The sequence below is a fragment of the Berghia stephanieae genome, chromosome 9, assembly GCF_034508935.2.
Source record: "Berghia stephanieae isolate SIO BIC M18660-M18661 chromosome 9, UCSD_Bste_1.3, whole genome shotgun sequence".
Lineage (NCBI taxonomy): Eukaryota > Metazoa > Mollusca > Gastropoda > Nudibranchia > Aeolidiidae > Berghia > Berghia stephanieae.
The window spans coordinates 4,733,954-4,758,754 of record NC_088368.1 but is presented as its reverse complement, the minus strand read 5'-3'; the positions used below and the strand labels follow the sequence as shown (position 1 = coordinate 4,758,754).

Genomic DNA, 24,801 nt, shown 5'->3' with positions numbered 1-24,801 from the left:
TGTAGAAGTAGTAGTTGTCTTCTGTCAAAAGGGTCATCTGAGCGAAGAGATAGGAGATAGATTCGAATTTACTCTCTTCGTTACATTGACCGTATGCTTTGACTTTGATCATTTGATACGCTGTAAAAAAAAAGTATGGTCCGCCTTAACCAAAGACAAGCAACCATCTTCGTTTCCCTGGACATAGATATGGTTTTGTTTACGGGAGGAGGGGGAACCATGATTATGGTTTTCCTATAAAATAAAAGAAGGGGTATTTTGGCGATAAAAAAATATGATCGTGGCCTCCCTAGCTATCTCAGACTCGGAGTAAACAGCTTGAATTTATTCGCGCCAACTTCAGTTTGCTGCCTTAGCAACATGTAAACAAAAAGTTGGTTGGATGCGCATGACATTACTAAAGGTCAATTGCAGCATAGTTCGGGTCATTTATAAAAAAATCTGGGTCACGTTTGATGTCAAATATCCGGTCACGTGATGTTGTTTATTTTATTGCACCAACTTTACTCTTCTATCGACGATATTTGGTCCTTTTTAAAAAAAATTATTTCCGGTGGACTGAATACACAGCTGTGTTTTCGGTCCACTGGTGGAGTGAAAACACAGTTCAAAGAAAAAAAAAAAAACCGAGGAGACTGCTTTGCACCTACCACACAATACTTCCAACAAGTGGATAGCCAAAACAATGGTCAAGTTGTAAGGAAAGTTTAAACTTTCACTAATCTATCAAGGTTTGTTCTAGAGTTTTTAAAAATGCTATTATATATTGACAAATTTGATAAATAAACGCGTAACAAAAGATCCACGTTGAAAATACAATTTGAAAGAAATGCTCATTATTACGAGGGCGGGTACCGAAATAACAAAGCGTCTCAAGACGGGAACAGAGGTTGAAATACAGGATACTAAAAACTCAAGATAGAAGTAGAAGTCTAACAGAAAGTTGGGAATAAAAGACAGAGCGCCCAAGCACTGGCAAAAGAACCCCCCCCCCCCCCCCCAAAAAAAAATGCATACACATTCACCATTCACAATAGATACTCTCGCAAATACTTACTTTACTTTACTTTAAGTTTTAGTAGTACAGCTGGGGTCAGGCTAGTCGCCTATCAGCCGATTGTTATCTTCAGTGCTTGTTACGTCTTCCTCATTGTTTTCACACTTGTCTATGCTTTGGTTTTTGTATGCTGAGCGTTGCGGGGATTTGAACCATTCTGATGAGAGTTCGTATTTATATTGGCTCCATACTTCCAGTCTGCTTTTAAAGGCATTCAGAGAAGGTGCTGTGACTATGTCGTCTGGTAAAGAGTTCCAGGCATTTACAATTCTTATGCTGAAGAAGTTTTCTCTCACTGAGGTTTTCACTGACGGTTTCTTCAGCTTCAAGCTATGTCCTCGTGTGGTCGTTGAATCAGCTTGTGGCAGTAGATCACCTGGTACATTGTAGATACCAGACATGTATTTGAAGCATTCGATCATGTCACCCCTTGCTCTCCGATAGTACAGTGATGGTAGCTTCAGTGACTTCAATAGTTGGACATAGTCTAGATTCTTGATGTAATAAAGTATCATCGATACCGATATCGATACAATGTTTGGGTATCTGATATTACTATTACGATTAGCGCCCGTTGTTATCCTTTTGTGTTATAGAGCAGTAAAGTTAGGTGCCCCAAACGTAAACAATAACAAGTTGCTAGTGATTTCCGTTAGGGACCGGAATAATTTACGCACAATATAGGTCTCCCAATTTTGTAGTTTGAGTTGTAGGCAATACACTTTCAGTATTGAAAATATGTTTACATAAAATCTAACAGTTGCAGAAATAATAATATAAGACTAAATTATTATGAAAATCAGGCTCCGAATAATTCTCGTTTTGTTGATACCAGCGCAATAATTTGTTCTGGTCTAAAAATAGATAGACGTAACTTTTGATAAATTTTACCTTTTTGTTCCATAAAATATCCATATCTAGACATTATTTGATGCATGATCGAGTATTTATGAATATGTGTTTCTTTTGCCACCTAACAGCCAAATTTTAAAGGTTATTTTCTTTCTATTATTTACATTGGAACGTGAGCTGTCAAGACAGGAACATGTGGTTTGCCATGTGCTTCTCGACCTTTGTTTACGTTTGGGGCACCTAACTTTACTGTTCTATTGTTAAGAAAGAGTTCCTGTTTATTTTCAGTTGGTAGGGCTGATCCTACCCGGGTAATTTATTAATTAATTATTCGGGTACCCGGGTACCCGCCATGAAAAAAAAAAAAGGGGGGGGGGGTGTGGCTGATATGGCGGGTTTTTTTTGTTTGTCTGTTTGGTTTTTGTTTTTTTTCTTGTTTTTTTTCTTGTTTTTTTTTAAAGCTTATCTTTATTTGAACAAACTGTAGAAAAAGATATAACAAAATATTAAGAATCAAAACAAAAAATAAAGACTTTGCAACAACTCAACGATTGAGAAAATCAAGGCAAAAAGCAAAAGGGGTATAAAAAAAAAATCCTTCATTAGCAATTCTTGTTTAAAAAGATCAACTTGTCAATGTGGCTTTCACCGAGACAGCTTCTCTTAGCAGAGATCAGTTCTCCCGTTTTTGAAAACACCCTTTCAGAAGGTACACTGGTTGCTGGAATGTTCAGTAATTTTTTGGCTTCTTGGCTCAAGCCAGGGAACAAGGCTTGGTGTTTTTTCCACCACGTTAGAGGGTTGTCTTCACCTCTTTTTACAAGGGGCATCTCGAAGTACCTTCTCATCTCTACGGTAGGTCCAGTCACATGTTGATTGGATCTTTTCTTGAGATCATCTGCTTGTTTGTCGAAATTTGATTACGGATAGTTTTTTTTTAAACTTAAATATGATTGAATTATATTCTATAAACCAATAAAATATCGTATTAAAGAGAAATTGAAAAATACCCGGGTACCCGAGGATTCTACCCGGGTACTCGAAATATTCTGCAATACCCGGGTACCCGGGTCCTACCCGGGTACCCGCACAGCCCTATCAGTTGGTAACTTCCGTTTTAATAAAGAGCTTATGGCTATCTGTGCTCAAACTATATGTTGATTGTCAATCTATTATAAATGGCGACGAGATAAAGTCATCTAGAGCCGAAGTGCTACATATTAATTCTTAAAAGAGCCAGATAAGTAATTATTCAAATATTTTTTTTTGATTACTTAAATTAAACCAAAGTAATGGCTACCATTGGGACCATCTCAGAATTTGTGGAAGGGACATCCATTGTGGACTACTTGGAACGTCTCAAGTTCTATTTCATGGCAAATGATATAGAATCAGATAAAAAGCAAGCTGCTGTGCTACTAACAGTAGTAGGCCCCAAACAATTTAGAATATTGAACGATCTGTGCCAACCAAACTCGCCTGCAGATAAATCATTTGAAGAACTTTGCATGCTGCTAAAGAACTTCCACTCCCCACCTCCACCTAAATTCCTGCAGCGAGCTAAGTTTGAAGGAAGAAATCGTCAACCGAACGAATCAATCAACAGTATTGTGCTGCCCTGCGGAGCATTGCGGAGCACTGCCAGTTTCGAGAAACTCTAAAATTCTAAATGAACGTCTTTGCGAAAAGTTTGTGACCGGTATTAACGATGCTCAGATTCAACTAAAACTTCTTGTTGAGCATGATCTTACTATCGACAAAGCCATGGACATTGCCCTCTCTATTCATCAAACAAGAGATAGTGCACATCAACTTCAGAAGGGCGAAACTGTCCATTTTTCTTCGTCCAGAAATTCTTATCAGCAACCTTCAAGATCGTTCAGTACCATGAGCAAATCACATGCTTCATCGGCGACTTCTAAATCGTGTCATCGGTGCGGCGGCCCTCATACCCAATTCCAGTGTAAATTCAAATCATCAACCTGCCATAAATGTCAAAAAGTGGGTCACATTGCAAAAATGTGCAGATCGCAAACACAATCGACAAAAAAACCAGAGCCTACAACAAAATACCGCCATCAAAATCACCTGTTGAATGAAGATAATTTGACCACCCAGCATGAAGAAAGCCCCCCAGAGCATAATTTTGAACTTTTTATTGTGAATTCCCCAAACAAAAGGCCCCCTATTTCGGTTCCCCTCCTCATTAACAATAAAAACATTGTGTTCCACATTGATACTGGTGCGTCATGTAGTGTAATGACCAAGAATAACTTTGAAAATCTAGTTAACTCAAAACTTGACAAGTCATCGAAATCACTAACCACCTACACAGGCCAAGATGTCAAAATTGTTGGAGAAACAATTGTTAATGTGCAGTATGATAAGCAAACTGCGAACCTGCCACTCCTTATAGTTGAGGGTAAAGGTCCTCCCTTAATGGGAAGGGACTGGCTTCATCATTTTAAGCTCAATTGGTCATCTTTATTCTCAATTGAGAACCAACAAACTCTTGACGAGGTGTTAGATCGAAACAACAACGTTTTTCAAGGCACTGGATTATTGAATGATCGTGAAGTCAAAATCTATTTAAAAGACAATGCAACTCCAAAATTCATCAAATGTAGACAACCACCATTTGCCATGCGGCAAAAGATAGAAAACAAGCTCGAACGCTTACAACACGAGAACATTATAAAAAAGGTTTCAACGTCGGAATGGGCAACGCCCATTGTATCAGTCTTAAAGAAAGACAACACTGTCTGACTACAAGGTCACAATAAATAAAGCCATTCACGAAAACAATCACCCAATACCAAGAATCGAAGACCTCGCTATAAAATTATCACATGGTGACAAATTCACTGAGCTAGATTTTACACATACCTATACGCAACTCAATCTAGATCCAAGTTCTCGACAACTCACTACAATCAATACCCACAAAGGACTCTTCCAATATGAACGACTCTGTTTCGGTATTTCTGCCAGTCCAGGAATCTTCCAATCTATCATGGAAACCCTGTTTCAAGACATACCAGGCGTGTGTGTCTACTTCGACAATGTCTACATTACTGGTCAAAATGACCAAGAGCATCTCGCTACCTTGGATAAAGTTCTACGACTCATCAACGAGAAAGGATTACGTATTCGACGAGAAAAATGTCAATTTCTGAAGCCAGAAATCAACTTCTTAGGATATCGCCTATCATCGCATGGTTTACGTCCGCAACCTGAAAAGGTACGAGCAATATACGAAGCACCCCGTCCTAACAACGTTCAGCAACTGCAGGCATTTCTAGGATTCGTGAATTACTATTCAAAATTCATGAAAAATTTGTCTCATACCCTCGCTCCCCTCTACATGCTTCTTCGTAAAAATGCCAAATGGCATTGGAGCAGTCAACAGGAAGATTCTTTTCAAAAAGTGAAATTAATGTTATCATCTGATCAAATCCTATGTCATTTTGATCCTACAAAAAAGCTTATTCTTACGTGTGATGCTTCCTCCCACGGGGTTGGAGCAATATTAGCTCATTTAGATAGTGAAAATAATGAAAAGCCAATTGCTTATGCTAGTCGTTCACTCAATCAGGCTGAAGCTAAATATTCGCAATTGGATAGGGAGGCACTATCGGTGTTATTTGGTGTCAAGAAGTTCCATAAGTTTATTTTTGGTAGTCGTGTAGTTATTCGTACGGATCATAAGCCACTTTTGGGATTACTAGGAGAAGCCAAGCCTTTGCCTGAACATGCATCAGCTCGCCTTCAAAGATGGGCGATCACACTTGCCGCCTATGATTATAAGCTGGAGTATATACCTGGTCCAAAGAATTGTGCCGATGGCCTTTCTCGACTACCACTTGCTGACAAGACTGAACTTTTTGTACCTGAAGACATTGATATGTTGTTCAACGTGATTGACAATTCCCCTATTAGTTATCATGATATTGCCAATGCTATTGTGAATGATACTGTTTTGAATACTGTCTATCAATATTGTAGGGATGGATGGCCAGAAACTGTAACTAATGAACAGTTAAAGCCTTACAAATTGAGGGAAAATGAATTGAGTCTAGAGCATAATTGTATTTTGTGGGGTACAAGAGTAATCATTCCCCTTGCTTTGCGAAATCAGATGTTAATCATGTTACACGACACTCATCTTGGTGCGTCTAAAATGAAAGCGTTGGCTCGCTCATGGTTCTGGTGGCCACATCTGGATTCGAACATTGAAACCTTTGTCAAAGAGTGTTATGACCGTCAAAAGAATGCTCGTAATCCAGCCAAAGCACCCTTGTATAATTGGGATTGGCCAAATGAACCCTGGTCTAGATTACACATTGACTTTGCAGGTCCTTTTCTTAACAAAATGTTTCTAATCTTAGTGGATGCCCACTCTAAGTGGCTCGAAGTAAAGCTTATGAGCACTATCACAGCTCGTGACACTATTGCAGAGCTACGAGAAATCTTTTCAACACATGGTTTGCCGAATACCTTGGTCTCGGACAATGGTCCTACCTTCACTAGTTATGAATTCCAAATGTTTTGTAATGCTAATGGTATCAAACATATAACTTGCTCTCCATATCACCCGGCTAGCAATGGATTAGCTGAACGTGCTGTGGGTACATTCAAAACAGCAATGGTCAAAATGAGTGCAAAAGGTGCTACCACTACCACTGTAAGAGAGAAAGTTAGCAGATTCCTAACTAAATATCGAACCACACCTCATGTCACCACAGGAGTGACACCATCTGAGTTACTAATGGGTAGAAAACTAAAGACACACCTGGACCTCCTGCACCCATCAGTTCAGCAGTCAGTTATGCAAAAACAAAATGCCCAAAAGTATTATCATGATGAAACTTCTCGCGATAGGGAGATAGATGTTGATGATACAGTATTTGAATTTGTTAGAAATTACTCTGGTAAAGAGAAATGGGTACCTGGTACAATTATCAAAGCAACAGGTCCTGTTTCATTTTGAGTCCAAACAGATAATGGTGTCATTGAGAGAAGACACCAAGATCAAATTAGAGTTGTGCCATCTGACATAAACCCACACAATGAGTTTCAGTGTACTGACAGTCCACCGAGAGATCAGCGCTTCACATCAGGCAAGCCACCTGCACAATCAGTTGGTTTAACCACTGAAGGCACTGGTGATCCTCTTAATCTTGGACCTACTTGCGCGCCAACTAATGCTAACACTAACAGCCAAACTAGGAACTCAGAGCAATTGGGAAGCTCATTCAATCAAGGTCAAATTGTGCCTCGAAGGTCACCATTATTCCACCGAAGAGGTTGGATTTGTAAATAATTATTAATCTATAATTTGCCATAATTAACGGTTCCTTATTTCTCTTATTTTAATGTCATTATGCCTTACTAAGGGTGAAGGGATATAATAAAAGTATCATTGATACCGATATCGATACAATGTTTGGGTATCTGATATTACTATTACGATTAGCGCCCATTGTTATCCTTTTGTGTTATTGTTAAGAAAGAGTTCCTGTTTATTTTCAGTTGGTAACTTCCGTTTTAATAAAGAGCTTATGGCTATCTGTGCTCAAACTATATGTTCATTGTCAATCTATTATACTTGAGGTCAGGAATGAGTTTGGACATTCTCCTCTGAACTGACTCTAGCTGTTCTTCATCATCCTTGTGTCGCGGGTGCCACACTACATTTCCATACTCCAGATGGGGTCGAATAATTGCTTTGTATAGGGTGCTCATTGAATAGCTATCTAGAATTGTGAATCCCCTTCTAAGAAGCCCTAGGAGCTTGTTAGCCTTCTCCACCTGAATAAGTATGTGGTCCTTAAATTTCAGCTCATCATCAACATGCACGCCTAGGTCCTTTTCAAGTTTTATATTTTCAAGCGATATTCGGTTGCCTTTGGAGTCCCATCTTATACTTATAGTCGGAGTGCACTTCATTTTTCCCAATGTGCATTACTTTGCACTTTTCAGCATTGAACCTCAACTGCCACATATCAGACCATAGCTGTAGTCTGTCAAGGTCCTCCTGTAACGTTTGAGCTCCTTCCGGCACCCTGGCGAATAATTTGGTATCATCTGCAAATAGGTATGCGGCTGAGTGCACATAATCCGGGAGGCCATTGACAAAGCAGACAAAGAGGAGGGGGCCAAGCACACTACCCTGGGGGATACCTGATTGAACGTCTCTCCAGGTTGACTCTTCTCCATTCACGACAACTCTCTGCTTCCGACCAGTAAGAAGTCCCTCACCCATGCCAAGAGTTTTCCTTTGATACCATATCCTTTTAGTTTACATAGTAGCCGCTCATGTGGGACTGTATCGAACGCTTTCGCAAAGTCTAGGTAGATTGTGTCAACACTCCCATCACTCTCTAGTACTTGGGTCCATATGTCAAGCACTGCAATTAAGTTTGTTGTACAACTTCTACCGCTCATAAAGCCGTGTTGGCAGTTGCTAAAAAGATTGTTCTCCGTGAAGTGATTGATAATATGGTCCCTGATGATAGATTCTAAAACTTTGCAGAGTACGCTTGTGAGGCTTACAGTGCGGTCATTTCCGGGTGATGTCTTCTTCCCCGTCTTGAAGATGGGGGCGACATTTGCCAATTTCCACTCGGTTGGTACAACTCCTTCTTGGATTGATCTGTTCATAATTGTGGTAAGTGGCTCAGCAAGTTCAGTGGCACTGTTTTTCAAAACAGCCGGTGGGCTGCTATCTGGGACGCAGGCTTTGCTGGGGTTCAGCTTCGATAATTTCTTCACGATATCCTCCGGGGTAATCTCAATTATGTTGAGGTTGTTATGAGCATCAACATGGTCGTAACCAAAAAAACCTTGAGAACGGAAACTGTTTGAAATAGAAGGAGAAATAGAGATCAAGTGGTCAAGTTTATTTTCCCAAGCAATCGGAGAAATAGTCACTTCGTTTATTTTTCGTGTGAAAGAGCTGTGACTGTGTGTTTGTTCATTTAAATGTTTGTATGAATTGTGATGCAATCTATATATATCTATGTGTAACGTATCTATCCGCTTTGCTTGTTATGGAATTTAGGGTGATGATGGGTGCGTTTGGGTCGTGGTTTCATTGTGTTGTCATTGTGTAAACTCTAGTAAAGTGGGTCATTTCCGTTGATGATTTTGTGTAAGTTTTTCAATGGTTTCCATTCAAGTGATTGGAGGGAGTACGTGACACAACCAGGGTCTCGGGATTTGCATCCAGTTGCGAACTTTGCAGTTGCTCTTTGTACTTTTTCAATCTTGTCTCTATGTACTTTTTTGTGTACTGGTGGGATTCCTGACCTCCCATAGTGGACAGGGAGGCACTTACTAAAATGCAAATTAGTCTAAAGGGACGGTCATCCGGATGTATGGTCGTACTTGTATCCCCATTTAGCGTCTATCACGACAACCAATCAGGTGTGTTGTCAAATCGTGTGTCATAGTCACTGAAATGTGAAAATAGAATTTACCTGTATTCCTTGGCAGTGTCATCGACTGCCATCATTATAATATAATAATAATTATACATGACATTTATAACGCGCATTTTCATCATTGGGTGATGCTCAATGCGCGAAACAATAATACAGTGACATTATTATACAAATGAAATATTATACATACTACATCAACATAATATTTTCATTATACAACAATGTAATAACTAAACATAAAGTCATTAATACAAGATATGTTTAATACATCCACATGCTATGTCAAATACGGAAATAATATAAAATAATGATATAATAAAACTAAATTAACATTCATATTGGGGTCAAATTGCAAAGATGCATTAATCAAGACGTGTTTTAACAAAGAGATGGTGTTTTAACTTTGATTTAAATATTGATAAGGACATTATGCACATGGTCATGGGTCAACTGACCAATGGTGCAGTGGATGAGGGATAGCTTTGTTTGATCAAGGCTGTCACCCCCAAATGGTTTGTTCAATGAGACGAATGGGTAGAAAGATCATTGTTAATCCATTGCTAACTTATGCAATTGTTAATCGTTTCGTGCAGTTAGATTTTGTCTCTCATTGTTAGATCAAATTAAGAGTCAAGTGGCCGCTGAAGTAACCCCGAATTAGTCGTCAAATAAGTCTCCCTGATTACTATGTGGGCTATGATAAATCTGAAAAATTTCCCAATTTCATTTCCACTACTTAATTGGGACGATTTGTCTGGAACCGAGCCGTCCCAATAACTGGCATGGATTGTAACTCTAAATATAACAAGCAATCGTGAATGTTGTGAATGTAGCCTGACCTCACAAGCAGGCAACATTCACAGCGTCTTGAACCTAGCCTGGCTTCACAAGCAGGCAACATTCACAGCGTCTTGAACCTAGCCTGACCTCACAAGCAGGCAACATTCACAGCGTCTTGAACCTAGCCTGACCTCACAAGCAGGCAACATTCACCGCGTCTTGAACCTAGCCTGACCTCACAAGCAGGCAACATTCACAGCGTCTTGAACCTGGCCTGACCTCACAAGCAGGCAACATTCACAGCGTCTTGAACCTAGCCTGGCCTCACAAGCAGGCAACATTCACAGCGTCTTGAACCTGGCCTGGCCTCACCTGGCAGGCTGTGTTCAGGGCATTGTGTACGTAGCCAGTACTTTCTTGTAGGTTACCCTTTGGACATTATAGCCATGACTTTGAAAAAATTTCTGATGTGTTTTTAATTTTTTTTGAGAGAGAGAAATACTAATACTGCACTACTATTAAAGCCCTGTAACAAGGAAGTGAATTTCTTTTGGAATATTGAAAATCCATCCATGAATTAAAAAATGATGCATCTTCAAATGTGTTGTTGATTTGGATGACTTGCAGATAGGATTTTTAAAAAAACAAAACAACAAAACAGGGACTGTTTTCAGGTTTCTTTTTCATGCTTTTATCTCGTTAATAAGAGATATTAGAAAATGAAACTTGACAAATTTATGGCAAATTTATCGGAGTACATGATGTACACACCAAAACAGTTCTAACTTGTGTAGTTCTACAGCTGTATGGCTATGGTTAACCATAACTATAATTCATCCAAAATAATGATTTGGAACATTTGCGAAATGTATATAATTTTGTGAAAACAAACCATACAAATGATATCAAAGTTGGCATCTCTATTAGGTATTGTCAACCTGATAGTGTTTTTAAATCCCTGTCAAACTCATAGATTTTATATCAAAACAGGCTCTCATTTTCCATTATCTCAACATTTCTTGTGGTGCTGTGTTTCTTTTTTCAGTGTTCCTTCTTACATCCTGTTTAGAGAAGTAATGATGGAAGGGTCTTGTAAAATTGAAATGGACAAAAACATCAAGTTTTCACATGAAGATTTCAAACATTTGAATGTCAGATTGGAAGATGTAAAGACAGAGAATTCCTTCCCATCATTTACTACCCCTGAAGATCTAGTGGAAACTGGAAGGTCATCGGAGACTGCATGTCAGCCTTCTGATGTCAGTGTTAAACTTGAATTGATAGATGCTGAAAATATACCAGAGTCCCATTCGAAGTCCATGAATGTCAATGTTAAACTTGATGATGAAGACGTCAAGGCAGAGAACTTTTTCCATACGACTGATGTCAATGTAAAACCTGAAGATGAAGACGTCAAGGCAGAGAACTCTTCCTACACTTGTTCACAATTCACTAATGTTATTGTTAAACTTGAAGGTGAAGATTCACAGAGCGTTGATATTGGGGATAACATTAAATTTGAATCCAAAATGACAACAGCAGAGCTTTCATCCGTGACATCATCACTTGGGACACAACTTCAGGTGAGATATTCCTTTCTACTTCCGTGTGGTCCCTGATGATGATGATGATGATGGTGATGATTGTAATTATGGCAACAATGAGATTATGATGATAATAATAATAATGTAAAAAAAAAACCAAAGATTGAAAATCAGTCGTTGTCCTTGTTTAGATTGTTATCCCAAAAGAACACAAAAGTCTCCAAAACATTTTGTGACTTTTCCTTGTCCTGGCCTATCTGGCCTGATGATCACTATTTTTGTAAATAAATTTTAAATGGAGGTATTGAGTTAACACTGACAAGTTTTCTTTATTTTGTTTGTATCAAGTTGTGTAGTGCAGGTGGCTGTCCAACCTTGATATAAAATCTCTACCTTTATTGTTTCTTTTCATTCCATTCTTTCTTTCTCTTCCCTTTTTTTTCCAGGAACCCTTCAATGTCAACAAAGGTGATCAGAGTTATAAAACAATTTGTGAGGAGCCTGTTCCTTACAATGGTTTGGGTTCAGAGGTCACGTCTGTGGTCTTGGAGACTAGACAAGGTACAGTCTATAACGATATTATTGTCATTACCAATGCCTAATGAATTAACACTAGTTTTGAATATAGCTATATTATTAAACAAAGTCATAGAGGATAGGGAAATGATTAGCAGACTTACTGATTTCAGGTGTGAGGTCTTTCCAGCTTTGTTGTGTTTTGGTAGATCGTATCTAGATGTAATATCTATCTTGGACAATGTTTTGTCATTTTTCAAGGTCGTCTGAATAGTTAAGGTACAATCATTTTACTTGAGGCAGACAATGGCACGACAATAGAATGCGGGTGGTTGGATGGGAGCATCACCCTTGAATCATATACCTATGATGTTCGCATGGGTGTACGATCCGATAGTGATGTCGTTTCTTCTTCTCTTTACTAGCCTAAGCCTATCCTGCTTCTTTGGTTTGTGATTGTATTTTTGACAGGGGATATTTTTTTTCTGTAAATCTTCTGCCTGTTTGTTCTTGGTTATTTATAATTTAGCTTATATCTTTAGGTTATGATTTTGATTTACATTTGTACTATTTTTGTTAGATTGCTTGTTTTTTTTGTTTCAGCGGTCTCTCATATAACCTCATTTGTGTTGGAAGAGACCTAAAGCAATAAACAAACAAACGACAATAGAATGTGTACTTATTTAATTTATTAAACATATGACGTCTCCACATCTTCAGTTTCAATATTTCTGCTACTGCTGCTGTTGTCCTCATTTCCATCTTGCGTGTACGATATCCGATTTGAAGAGATCAAGAATTTCCTGGGTGGGTTTGAAATCAGGACAACATTTGCCACTAAGTAAGAGATGGGCTCTACTCCTGATCAAAGAATCAAGGGCCAGCACATGGAGTCTGTTGCGAGGCTTTTGTTTTTATGGAAGTGACTAGTGAGAAGATCCACTCCACTGTTGCATTACTCACAGGTGTTAGCAGGCATGTGAGAACATATAAAGCTATTTCTTTGAATGTGGCAAATTTACCTCTATTGACCTTGATAGGTGTAAATCTATACCAAAGAAATAGCTAGACCTAACTAAACATTACAAGATAAACACACTTAAAAAAAAAATCCTTGATGAAACGGGAACAGGCAGTCAAGGAACAGGAAGAGGATATTAAATTTTGGAATGATGTAATAATTTGTCAGTTTGGTACTGGGCTGCTTGGCAATATCAAATTTTCCATACAGATTAAATAAAAGTAACAAAAGTATCTATGAGAAAAAAACGTTCTTCTCAAAAGATGAGATGTGTAGATATAGCCATAACATATAAATAAAATAAACTTCATAACATTTTGATTTATCTTTGTTTCAAAATTAATTATCAATTCAGGTTTTAAAATATTTTAAGGTATTTAAAGTGACCTTTCTATGACCAATAAGTGTGGCTACAAAGACCCCCCTTATTTCTTTGTGCATTTATTTCAGCTGGCTATGCAAGTGTGGCTACAGAATCAATTGTGACTCAAATGGTAGAGATGTTGATGAATGACACATTGGAAACAGAGGAACAGCTTGCAGCTCATCTGGGAGTCCAACCCGACTCACAATCCAATGGTAAAAATTTCAAATTTGATAATTTAATCAAGACATCTCTCTTAGACCATAACAGTGACCAAGCAATAAACACTTGTTAGTATTAGTAATAGTAATTTAAGAAATTGGCTTTTATATGTTGCGATTCAATCAAAGTCACAATGATGATCTCTTAATGTGCTGGAACTAAACCTGATTATTTAGCACCATTTGGACTAACCTCTCTCATCTTAAACGTGTTAGTATTAGTAATAGTGGAACTAAACCTGATTATTTAGCACCATTTGGACTAACCTCTCTCATCTTAAACGAGTTAGTATTAATAATAGTAATTTAAAAAGTTGGCTTTTATATGTTGTGATTCAATTTAAGTCACAACGATGACCTCCAAGTCGGTGAGTAGGTGCATAGGTCATCAGAGATCCAGCTACTAAAAGTGTCAAAAACACAGCTTACTAATTTTGACGATAGATCTTTGTATAAAGCAGGACCTACCATTTGGAACTCGCTTCCTTTGTCAGTAAGGCTCATGGGCAGCGTAGAAAATTTAAAGAAAAATCAGAAAACTTGTCTTTTCCAGAAATAATTGCAGGCATTTAAATTTTCTTCTTGATTAGCAAATTATTCCTTTTATTTTTTTATTCCATTTTGTTGAATGTCCAATTTCATTTTGTAAAACTTGCATAGTTAATGTATGTGACTGTTATGTGTGTCTGTTTGGCTCGGTATGAGTGAGAGTGTGTTTATGGTTTGATAAGTATATTGTAAAGCACTTTGAAGCTTCGACATTTAGCGCTAAAAAGGAACACTTTATTATTATTATTATTATTATTATTATTATTATTATTATTATTATTATTATTATTATTATTATTATTATTTATGTATTCGCGTGACTTCTTGCCGCATTTGGTTCTTAATTTTCTGGGTAGGATTTTTCAGTCTGGTACTTTGCTGAACACCCTGTCATCATTATCATATTCATCATCATCATCATCATCATCATCATCTTCTTCATTGTTGTTATTTTGATCACGATTTTAAAACATTAATTTATTTGTTAATTAATTATTTAATTTATTTATTTTTGTACAGGTCTAATTTGCAGTATGAGCAATTACCTAAATATTGTATTTCATGCTGCCATATCATTTGACAACACAGTTTGTGTAATGAAATTTATGATTTAAAATTGACACATTTATCTTTTGATTTTTAATCTCGAGATTTGATCAATCTCAGCATGTGGACATTCTCAGTCGTTTAGCTAACTTATCTTTTGGTTTTACTGATGTTGTTATTTATACCTACAATGCAACTCTTTCAATGGGGATAATTTATCACTGCAATATTTTCTCAAGGTAAAAATTCTCTTTTCCCTTTTACAGATAACAACGATGTTGACGACTGTGGCCAGTCTTTGAACAATGAAGACTTTCAAGTTGAAATTGATGTAGATGAATATACAGACAGTTGTGTGGAGTGGCACAAGCCTGGCACTGAGGTCCAAACCAATCATGATACACCTTTTGAACAACTTTCTACAAATCACGATGGACCAGACGCTGATTCTATTGAAATAGATAAGGCAAAAATGGATGAGAAATCTCATAATTCTTGTTACAAAAATGTTTCTGTTAATTCAGTCTTCAAGTCATCCATTGATGCTCAAAAAGAAGAAAAGACCCATGAGAATTCTAAAATTAAGTCTTGTAAATGTTCTATTTGTTGGAAGGTATTTCCTTGTAGATCAAACCTTTTAAGGCATACTAGAAGTCACACAGGAGAAAGACCATTCAAATGTCCAACCTGTGAAAAGGCATTTATCACGAAACAAAATTTACAATTACACATCAGAATTCACACAGGAGAAAGACCATTCAAATGTACAACCTGTGGAAAGGCATTTGCCAAACGTTATAATTTAAAAGCACACATCAGAACTCACACAGGAGAAAGACCATTCAACTGTCTGACTTGTGGAAAGGCATTTGTTAGGAAACAAGAATTACAATTACACATCAGAATTCATACAGGAGAAAGACCATTCAAATGTCCAACCTGTGGAAAGGCATTTGTCAAAAGTTATGATTTAAAAGTACACATCACAACTCACACAGGAGAAAGACCATTCAATTGTCTGACTTGTGAAAAGGCATTTCCCACGAAACAAAGTTTACAACGACACAGCAGATCTCATACAGGAGAAAGACCATTCAATTGTCTGACTTCCACGAAACAAAGTTTACAACGACACATCAGATCTCATAAAGGAGAAAGACCATTCAAATGTCTGACTTGTGGAAAGGTATTTAAGGCGAAACAAAGTTTACAAGTACACATCAGAACTCATACAGGAGAAAGACCATTCAAATGTCTTACCTGTGGAAAGGCATTTGTCAGGAGTTCTAATTTAAAATGTCACATCAGAACTCACACAGGAGAAAGACCATTCAAATGTCCAACCTGTGGAAAGGTATTTATGACGAAACAAAAATTACAATTACACATCAGAACTCACACAGGAGAAAGACCATTCAAATGTACAACCTGTGGAAAGGCATTTATCAGGAAAGAAGAATTACAATTACACATCAGAACTCACACAGGAGAAAGACCATTCAAATGTCCAACCTGTGGAAAGGCATTTATCAGGAAACAAGAATTACAATTACACATCAGAACTCACACAGGAGAAAGACCATTCAAATGTACAACCTGTGGAAAGGGATTTATCAGGAAAGTAGAATTACAATTACACATCAGAACTCACACAGGAGAAAGACCATTCAAATGTCCAACCTGTGGAAAGGTATTTATGACGAAACACAGATTACAATTACACATCAGAATTCACACAGGAGAAAGACCATTCAAATGTACAACCTGTGGAAAGGCATTTATCAGGAAACAAGAATTACAATTACACATCAGAACTCACACAGGAGAAAGACCATTCAAATGTACAACCTGTGGAAAGGCATTTATCAGGAAACAAGAATTACAATTACACATCAGAACTCACACAGGAGAAAGACCATTCAAATGTCCAACCTGTGGAAAGGTATTTATCAGGAAACAAGAATTACAATTACACATCAAAACTCATACAGGAGAAAGACCATTCAATTGTATTACCTGTGGAAAGGCATTTATTATGAAACAAAGTTTACAACGACACATCAGAACTCATACAGGTGAAAGACCATTCAATTGTCTTACCTGTGGAAAGGCATTTATTATGAAAAAAAGTTTACAACGACACATCAGAACTCATACAGGTGAAAGACCAATCAAATGTCTGACTTGTGGAAAAGCATTTGTCACGAGTTCTAATTTACAACGACACATCAGAACTCATACAGGACATTCAAATGTCTGACCTGCAGAAAGGCGTTTCCTCAGGTGTCAAATTTAAATCAACACATCAAAGTTCATACGGGAGAAAGACTTTCAAATGTCTGACCTGTGGAAAGGAATTTATAAAGAACACATATTTACAACGACACATCAAAATTCATTTGAGATAAAGACCAGTCAAATGTCTGACCTGTCAAAAGGCATAAAATTACTCTTGGTACATGTTTGAAATGACACATCAGAATTCATATGGGAGAAAAACAATTTTAATGTTTGACATGTGGCATGGCATTTACCAGAATTCCAAAATTATGTCCTACATTTATTAAGTAAATTTTTCACAGCATCCACAAACGGTTTCACGGTTTCAACTAACTAAAGTGAGTTTTGGCCCCACACATTGTCGGTGGGGAGGGAGGGAGAGAGAGAGAGAGAGAGAGAGAGAGAGAGAGAGAGAGAGAGAGAGAGAGAGAGAGAGAGAGAGAGAGAGAGAGAGAGAGAGAGAGAGAGATATATATATATATGGAGCTGAGCAGATTGCTTAGTGCCATACCCTTTGCGGTTTGATAACCTGAAACTGCCTAAGAAGAAAATAATAATAATAAAAAAAAAATAGTCATAGCACCTGATGATGTTCGTGACAAGAAAGTTAATTACAGCGAGTTGTATTCAATAGCTTTACCAATGTGTGCAAATAAGGTTTGAAAATCTGGGTGGGGTTTCCGACCTCCCATAGTGGGCAGGGAGGTACTTACTGTGTCTTCTATCCCCCTACATCTGTTTTCCAATATGCTTGCTTTCTGTCTTTGTCTTAAATTGGGATTACTTGGTTTTGTCCTGGCCCTGGATGGGAGGGTAACAGTCAAATGTTTTGTTAGTTTTTTTTTATTGTATTGTAAATCATCTCACTGTTATTCACAGTATTATCTTTTATTTACACATTATGTATGATTTGTAAACATTTGAGTGTATTCCTCTTAGTGGGGACCTGTGCTTATGTCTGGATGAGACTTTTAGGTGATCTCGAACTAAGTACGTTGATAATGTGCTCTTGAAATCTACATCTATTTCCTATTTGAACCAATTCCCCTTTGTCTTACCTTTTCTTGGGTGTTTTAATTGTAATTCCAGACCTATTACTATTACTATCCCATTTTCTTCCTTTTTACTGGCGCTGGTTGTGGCGGGGTATTGTGGTTTTATTGTGGGTTCGAGTCCAACCAATTGCTCAATGGTCTGAATTCGAACTAGTATGCACGCTATGGCTCTCGTTACCAGCTGCGCCACTCAACCTACACCACAAACGGCTCAGGTTTAATCTAGGGGTGATAAGAATAGCCTTATGGTCCCTTATAACTAATTGTATTGATACAAGTGAGTCAAGACAATAGTAACGCCCAATACAACAATAACAATTCTATACATAAAGTTTAATTAGATTGTTACAGGAAAAGATAGAGAGAATAAGTGGAAGGTAGAATGAAAATTATGGATGATGTATATTTGACAATTTACTTGTTATCCCTGATTCATTTAATCTCAGGAAGAATGGCTCTACTTGAGTGGATCTAATTTATTATATATTTATTTATTTGATTTTAATAATTTGTGTCAGTGGAAAATACATTTGAAAATGCTATAAGCCCGGTTGGCTCATCATTAATCCAGTCGGCTTGCTTGATTGGTCAAATGACGAGGCAGTATCCACTAGTTCAAGGTTGGCTCCTGGTCTCCAGGGTTTTCTTGACTTCGCAACAGTGTGTTGTGGCTACGGGCTCACAGGAAGGTTCTGGTGTCGGCGAGGAATGACTTCAGGGATTAGATCCTGACCTCCCATAATGGGCAGGGAGGTACATGCTGTGTCTTCTATCCCCCCATACCCGTTTTCCAATTGTTTCCTGTCATTGTCTTGGAATGAGATTACTTAGTTTTGTCCTGATCCTTGCCGGAGTTCCTTGGCTGGGAGGGAAACGGTCGAATGTATAGTTATAGTTTTGGGAGATGATATTTTTTTCCTTGTAAATCATCTCTCTGTTATGCACTGTATTGTGCTTTCTTTATATTGTATATTATTATTATGATTTGTAAAACATTTGAGTGTGTTCCTCTTAGCGGGGACCTGTGCCTGTGTCTGGATGAGACTTTTAGTGATCTCAAACTAAGTACTTTGATAGAGTGCTTTTGGAATCTACGCCTGTTTCTTATTTGAACCAATTCCCCTTTGTCTTCACTTTTCTAGGATGCTTTATTGTAATTCTAGAACTTTTTACTATCCCATTTTCTTCCTTTTTACTGGCTCTGATATGACCTTAATGAGTTGCAAGCGCCGTAAAACACTTAAAAACAAAAAAACATCAGGGATTGGGTGCTAAGCAAGGACTGGTAGACAGGGATTGGGTGCTAAGCAAGGACTGGTAGACAGGGATTGGGTGCTAAGCAAGGACTGGTAGACAGGGATTGGGTGCTAAGCAAGGACTGGTAGGCAGGGATTGGGTGCTAAGCAAGGACTGGTAGACAGGGATTGGGTGCTAAGCAAAGACTGGTAGACAGGGATTGGGTGCTAAGCAAGGACTGGTAGGCAGGGATTGGGTGCTAAGCAAGGACTGGTAGGCAGGGATTGGGCACGGACTGGGCAATGGTGGGTGCTAGCCAAGGACCTTCAACCGAGAGATAGTTGAACTTTTTACAAGTTTGAAGTTTAAGAATTGGCCCTTCTTCCTTGGGATTCTTAGTGTGTGTGTGATTCGGTTCAGAGATGAATTTGGTTTTGTAAAATAAGGCACGCCAACCAATTATAGGGATAGCCAATCAGAAAGATTGTTCCTATTTTGATAGCCAATGAAATTCAGATGCTTTTGATTAACAACTATAGCGGGAAGAGATAACGTAGAGCTAGAACATTAATTGCAATTTTAGCTACTCTTGAACGAGACGCAAACCTCAGGGAATATGCACACATGAAGACTTGTTCGGAAAGGACAATTAGCAGGAGATATGCAGTCAATTGTTTCCTTGAACAGATGAATAAGCCTAAAGCGGAAAGTTGAGTGGTAGGATAGCGTCCCGTTATACAATGGCTTTGACGAGTTTATGTTTACATTAGCTTAATTGATTAGGCTTTTAACGAAATCGGGCCGATCGAGACGCCGAACCCGAACGGATCTAGCCTTCTCACGTGACCATGAACGAGATCTGGAGTGAAGGCTCTCAGGCGATATGCAGCATCGGATCTAAGGTCACGTGATAGAGGATAGCTTTGGTTGCTGTTGGCTTCAGCTGACAAGAAACGGAGAAGGAAACAATGGAGACTACCGCAGGCCTCCCCTACCATGTGTTAGGGGAGGGGCAAGGTCAGTGTCATTCAATAGTATATAATTGTGCATGTGGCGCTCTAACCTAGATACGGAGAGAAAATTATAAATTTATTACGGGAGAAGGGATGAGGGGGGTTTGACCCACAAACTACCGAGGTGTTAGGCTTCGGGGAGACCATGATACGACACCAAAGAGAAAAGGCCGCTGGTAGGCCTACTTGGATGGTGGAAATGGTTGGGGGTGGGGGGTAGTGACAATCAGCATGGGATGTATACATTAACATTAATAATATAGGCAATAGATGACCAGGGATGTGTATTGTTTGTATATGTTTGTGTGGGTGTGTGTGTATGTGCGCGTGTGTGTGAAAGGGATTACACAAAAACACCTTTCTCTGTAGCTTCCAAATGAGTACGTATACGATAAATTTGAAAACCACATTGTTTGAATCAGCATGCAAAAAGGAGAACATTTATCTTTGTTTCACAAAAATAGGCTTAGAAATAACATTTTTTTTCTAGTCGATTGACTTTGAAAAAAATATTGCGCAAATTTTTTAATTTAATGACAATTTCTTAATTTTCCAGTCGATTTTCTTGATTTATATCTCATTTTTCAATTCTCAATGCGACGAGCACACTGATGTATCTCGTGTGATTCAAAAGCGTTTAAAACACTAATTGCGTTGTTTTTTTTTGTTTTTTTTTTAGAATATATATACTGAGAGTCCTGCCTCACTAATTAATTCCTGAGCGTTGAGATGGTGACGCAACTATTACATACAAGACCTTGCAGTCGAGTTGGCAGGGCTTTTGGGTTACACAACCACTATTTACCCATCGGTCAGCGGTACTCTTTGATGTATACAACACTCACCGCCTTTACGCAAAGCCGCCTGTCCATAAATCAATAGATGATCTCCTAACTGTTCACAAGCGAGCTGTCAAACGAGCAATCGATGATTGGATAAGAATCTCAAGATCTCATATAATAAGGTAAGTTTTGGAGAGGTGATATCCCCCCACCCGTCATCGGACAGAACTTTCATTGCGTTATATAAGCTCCTCCTCCTCTTTCTATTCTGGAGTGACGAGATTAGACGAGAGGACGCGAGAAAAAATTAATCACGTGTTCGGTCAGTCGATCGCTCGGGCTGCTTCGGCGTCCAACTATAACTTATAATAAAACTGTTCATGTTCTGAGTGTTTTAATTCAAGGTGTAATTTCCCTTCGCAAATATTGCTGCCCATTAAAATTTGAAGTAGTTTTGAATTAGACGCTGACGAATGATAAAGAAATCATAAGAGAAAGAAAATCGTTCGTCACACTGATATGTCCTTAATGTGTTGCAAGTGCCGTAAAACCCATTAAAACAAAAAAACAATTACTTACACGTGGAAACATCTCTCTCTCTCTCTCTCTCTCTCTCTCTCTCTCTCTCTCTCTCTCTCTCTCTCTCTCTCGCTCTCTGGTTAGGGTTCCTGGCCTTCCATAATGGGCAGGGAGGTACTTACTGTGTCTTCTATCCCCCTATATCTGTTTTCCATTATGCTTTCTGTCTTTGTCTTGGAATGAGATTATTTGGTTTTGTCCTGGTCCTAGCCGGATCCCCTGGATGCGAGGAAACAGTCAAATGTATAGTTAGTTTGGGGATATTTTTATTGTATTGTAAATCATCTCCCTGTTGTTCACCGTATTATCTTTTATTTACACATTATGTATGATTTGTAAACATTTGAGTGTATTCCTCTTATTGGGGACCTGTGCTTATGTCTGGATGAGACTTTTTAAGTGATCTCGAACTAAGTACGTTAATAGTGTGCTCTTGGAATCTGCGAGTACATTTGTTCCTATTTGAACCAATTCTCCTTTGTCTGGCCTTTTCTTGGGTGTTTTAATTGTAATTCTAGACCCATTACTATCCCCATTTTCGTCCCTTTTACTGGCGCTGATATTACCTGAATGTGTTGCAAAATGTCGTAAAACCCTTAAATACAAACAGGGTTGAAAATCTTGCACAAGGGAAAGGAATGAAAATTCCGAAAGCAACATTTAAACTTGAGTTGTTCAACTGCCAGTGCCTTGACTTATTCATAAGACTAAGATCATCTCAGGTGTGCCATTAAATTACCAATATGTTCTATATCCTTTCCGATCTTAACTCAATACCAAAACTTGAATTGATCAAAACATTCCATTTTTTTTCACATTCACCTTTTTGGCAAGCCCCGCCCCCTCCTTCTCCTACCTTTTTTACCCAGTGCGTGGTATGTCGATTCATATCTGAAAAAAAATTTACACCCTTTCGCAATGGCACCAAAAGATCCCTAAAAAAAAAGCAACCCCCCCCCCCCCCCCCCACACACACACACACACACACTAAAATGTTCACATTAGTTATCACTGCTTACTGTACCATTGATTCGCTCTCTCTATCTTGTATGATTACATCCAATGTTGTGTTTTTTTTTCTATCAGTTGATTTGTGCATGAGATGCTGCATGTCTATATTGGGTGGGGTCTTTAGACCTCCCACGATACTCGGAGAGGATTAGATTATTTTTCCTACACTAATTTTAATGATTTCACACTGCCATTGTAATAGACTGAAAGAAGTATTTCCAATAAAATTATCTCATCTGATACAATTATGTCATTAAAGTTATGCATGTTTAATTTAAAAATTTAGATTATAGATAATTAAAGATGTAATAGAGAAGAAACTTGTTTTATCAAAAATAGCTAAATCAGGTTCACAAATTAATTGAAATATATTTTGTTATTGTTCTTGTTGTTACTACTAATACTAAGGCTAGAAAATGACACACCACTATTTTTTTTTATTAAATTGAATTGAAATGCTCTCCTTCTTATCATAACACTGTTCTCTTTATTTGTTCTGGAATGGGAGGTCTTGGCTAGACTTTAAACTTGAGTAATTGAATCAATTCAATAGAGAAAACAATATTGGGTGCATCCTTTAATGACCCAAAGATTGCTCAAGGGTCAAATCCATAGACTATGGTGATTTCCGATCTTATCCTAAAATGTTTTTATTGGAATCACCTCACTATTTACCCAGGTGCAAATGAGTACCAGTTCGCTGATGCGCGTTGTACTCTGGACTTAGTGGTTCTGTGTTCGATTCCGACCGAAGCCAATTTGTACTGCTTTCCTAGAGCACAAAAATTTACTCCAATCACTCACTCCATTCAGGTGTAAAAGGGTGCCTGTCAAGCTGGGATAGTAATCTGCGATAGACTATTGTCTGGTCAAAGGTTTTCAAACAAATACGTTAACTGTCCGCTTCACGCTATTGAAATCGGTATAACTCCTGCACCATTGGCTACAAGTACATGGTTCCAAAGGACTTAATTTGTCTTACAATGAGCCCAAGTGGCTCAGAAGGAATAAGGACAATATATTTTCATTGAGAATTCCCGAAATAAATAACGATAGAGATAATTGATCTCACAAGTTACCAAATAGATGTGCGACCGGTTTAGACAAAATGTGACACTTCTTAAATTATATTTATAAACATACGTTATTAAATTGTCGAAAATGTTTATGTTGCTATGCATTCTATAGTGGTTTCATCATATAGAATTATTTTTTGAATTGTTCTCGCTTTTTTTATATTCAGAATTGAACTAAATAAATAAATAACATAACAAAATGAAATTGAATGCAAGCTTCAGTTTATTATCCGAAAACAGATAAAACGGACCCAAGAAGCTATTATAAACTTCTTGATTGTTGTATATCAATTATTCACGAGATTCACGGTAAGAAACTCGTGAATAATTGACATGATATACAATCAAGAAGCTTCTCGATAGCCATTGGCCTGGCCAATGTGGCCAAAATTGGTCTCACAGAGAATAATATTTCTTCAATTAATTAAAAATTAACATTTATATCTTTTTTTTTTAAATTCTCCTAGTCCGATAGAATTTTTGTGATTATCAAAACCGATGAGTTTTCAAAGGAGATCAGAGTTTTAGTATTGTTTGCCCAAGTAAGGTTCCATTTGGTCACTTTTCACATCGATCACTGGCTCAAGCATGGCTGTGCCTCAAGGCCCAGGACTTCCCCGCCCCGAGCAGTCTTGACTTGTCTTCTTCCAGTATCCTTTTCTTTCAAAATTTTTCCTTGTCCTTTGTCTTGTAGGGCTAGTCTATTGTTCATTGTCTATTATGTCTTGTAAAACTAGAATGTTTTGACTGGTATCCCATTTCTTCCTTTCTACTAGCCCTTAAATGGCCTCAATGTGTTATAAGCGTCATCAAACCTTTAAAAACAATAGAGTCCTTAAAATAATGTAGAGTCATCTTCCATGCGTCTCTCTCT

The 24,801-nt window shown here is 37.9% G+C and overlaps 1 protein-coding gene across 3 annotated transcripts; it reads left to right on the top strand.

Annotated features, from left to right (window-relative positions):
• Positions 1-22: 22 nt before the first annotated feature.
• Positions 23-17,786, top strand: LOC144979536 (uncharacterized). 3 transcript variants are annotated; one of them, XM_078926245.1, is made up of 5 exons: positions 23-696; positions 11,180-11,717; positions 12,125-12,239; positions 13,666-13,794; positions 15,162-17,786. In XM_078926245.1, exons 1-5 carry the CDS (start codon positions 686-688, stop codon positions 17,153-17,155), a joined length of 2,787 nt encoding a protein of 928 aa, XP_078782371.1. In that variant the 5' UTR covers positions 23-685; the 3' UTR covers positions 17,156-17,786. The 3 variants fall into 3 exon arrangements, with proteins under 3 accessions (XP_078782371.1, XP_078782373.1, XP_078782372.1); XM_078926247.1 differs by having other exon boundaries at positions 25-731; XM_078926246.1 differs by lacking the exon at positions 23-696 and adding an exon at positions 3,027-3,153.
• The last annotated feature ends 7,015 nt before the right edge of the window (positions 17,787-24,801 follow it).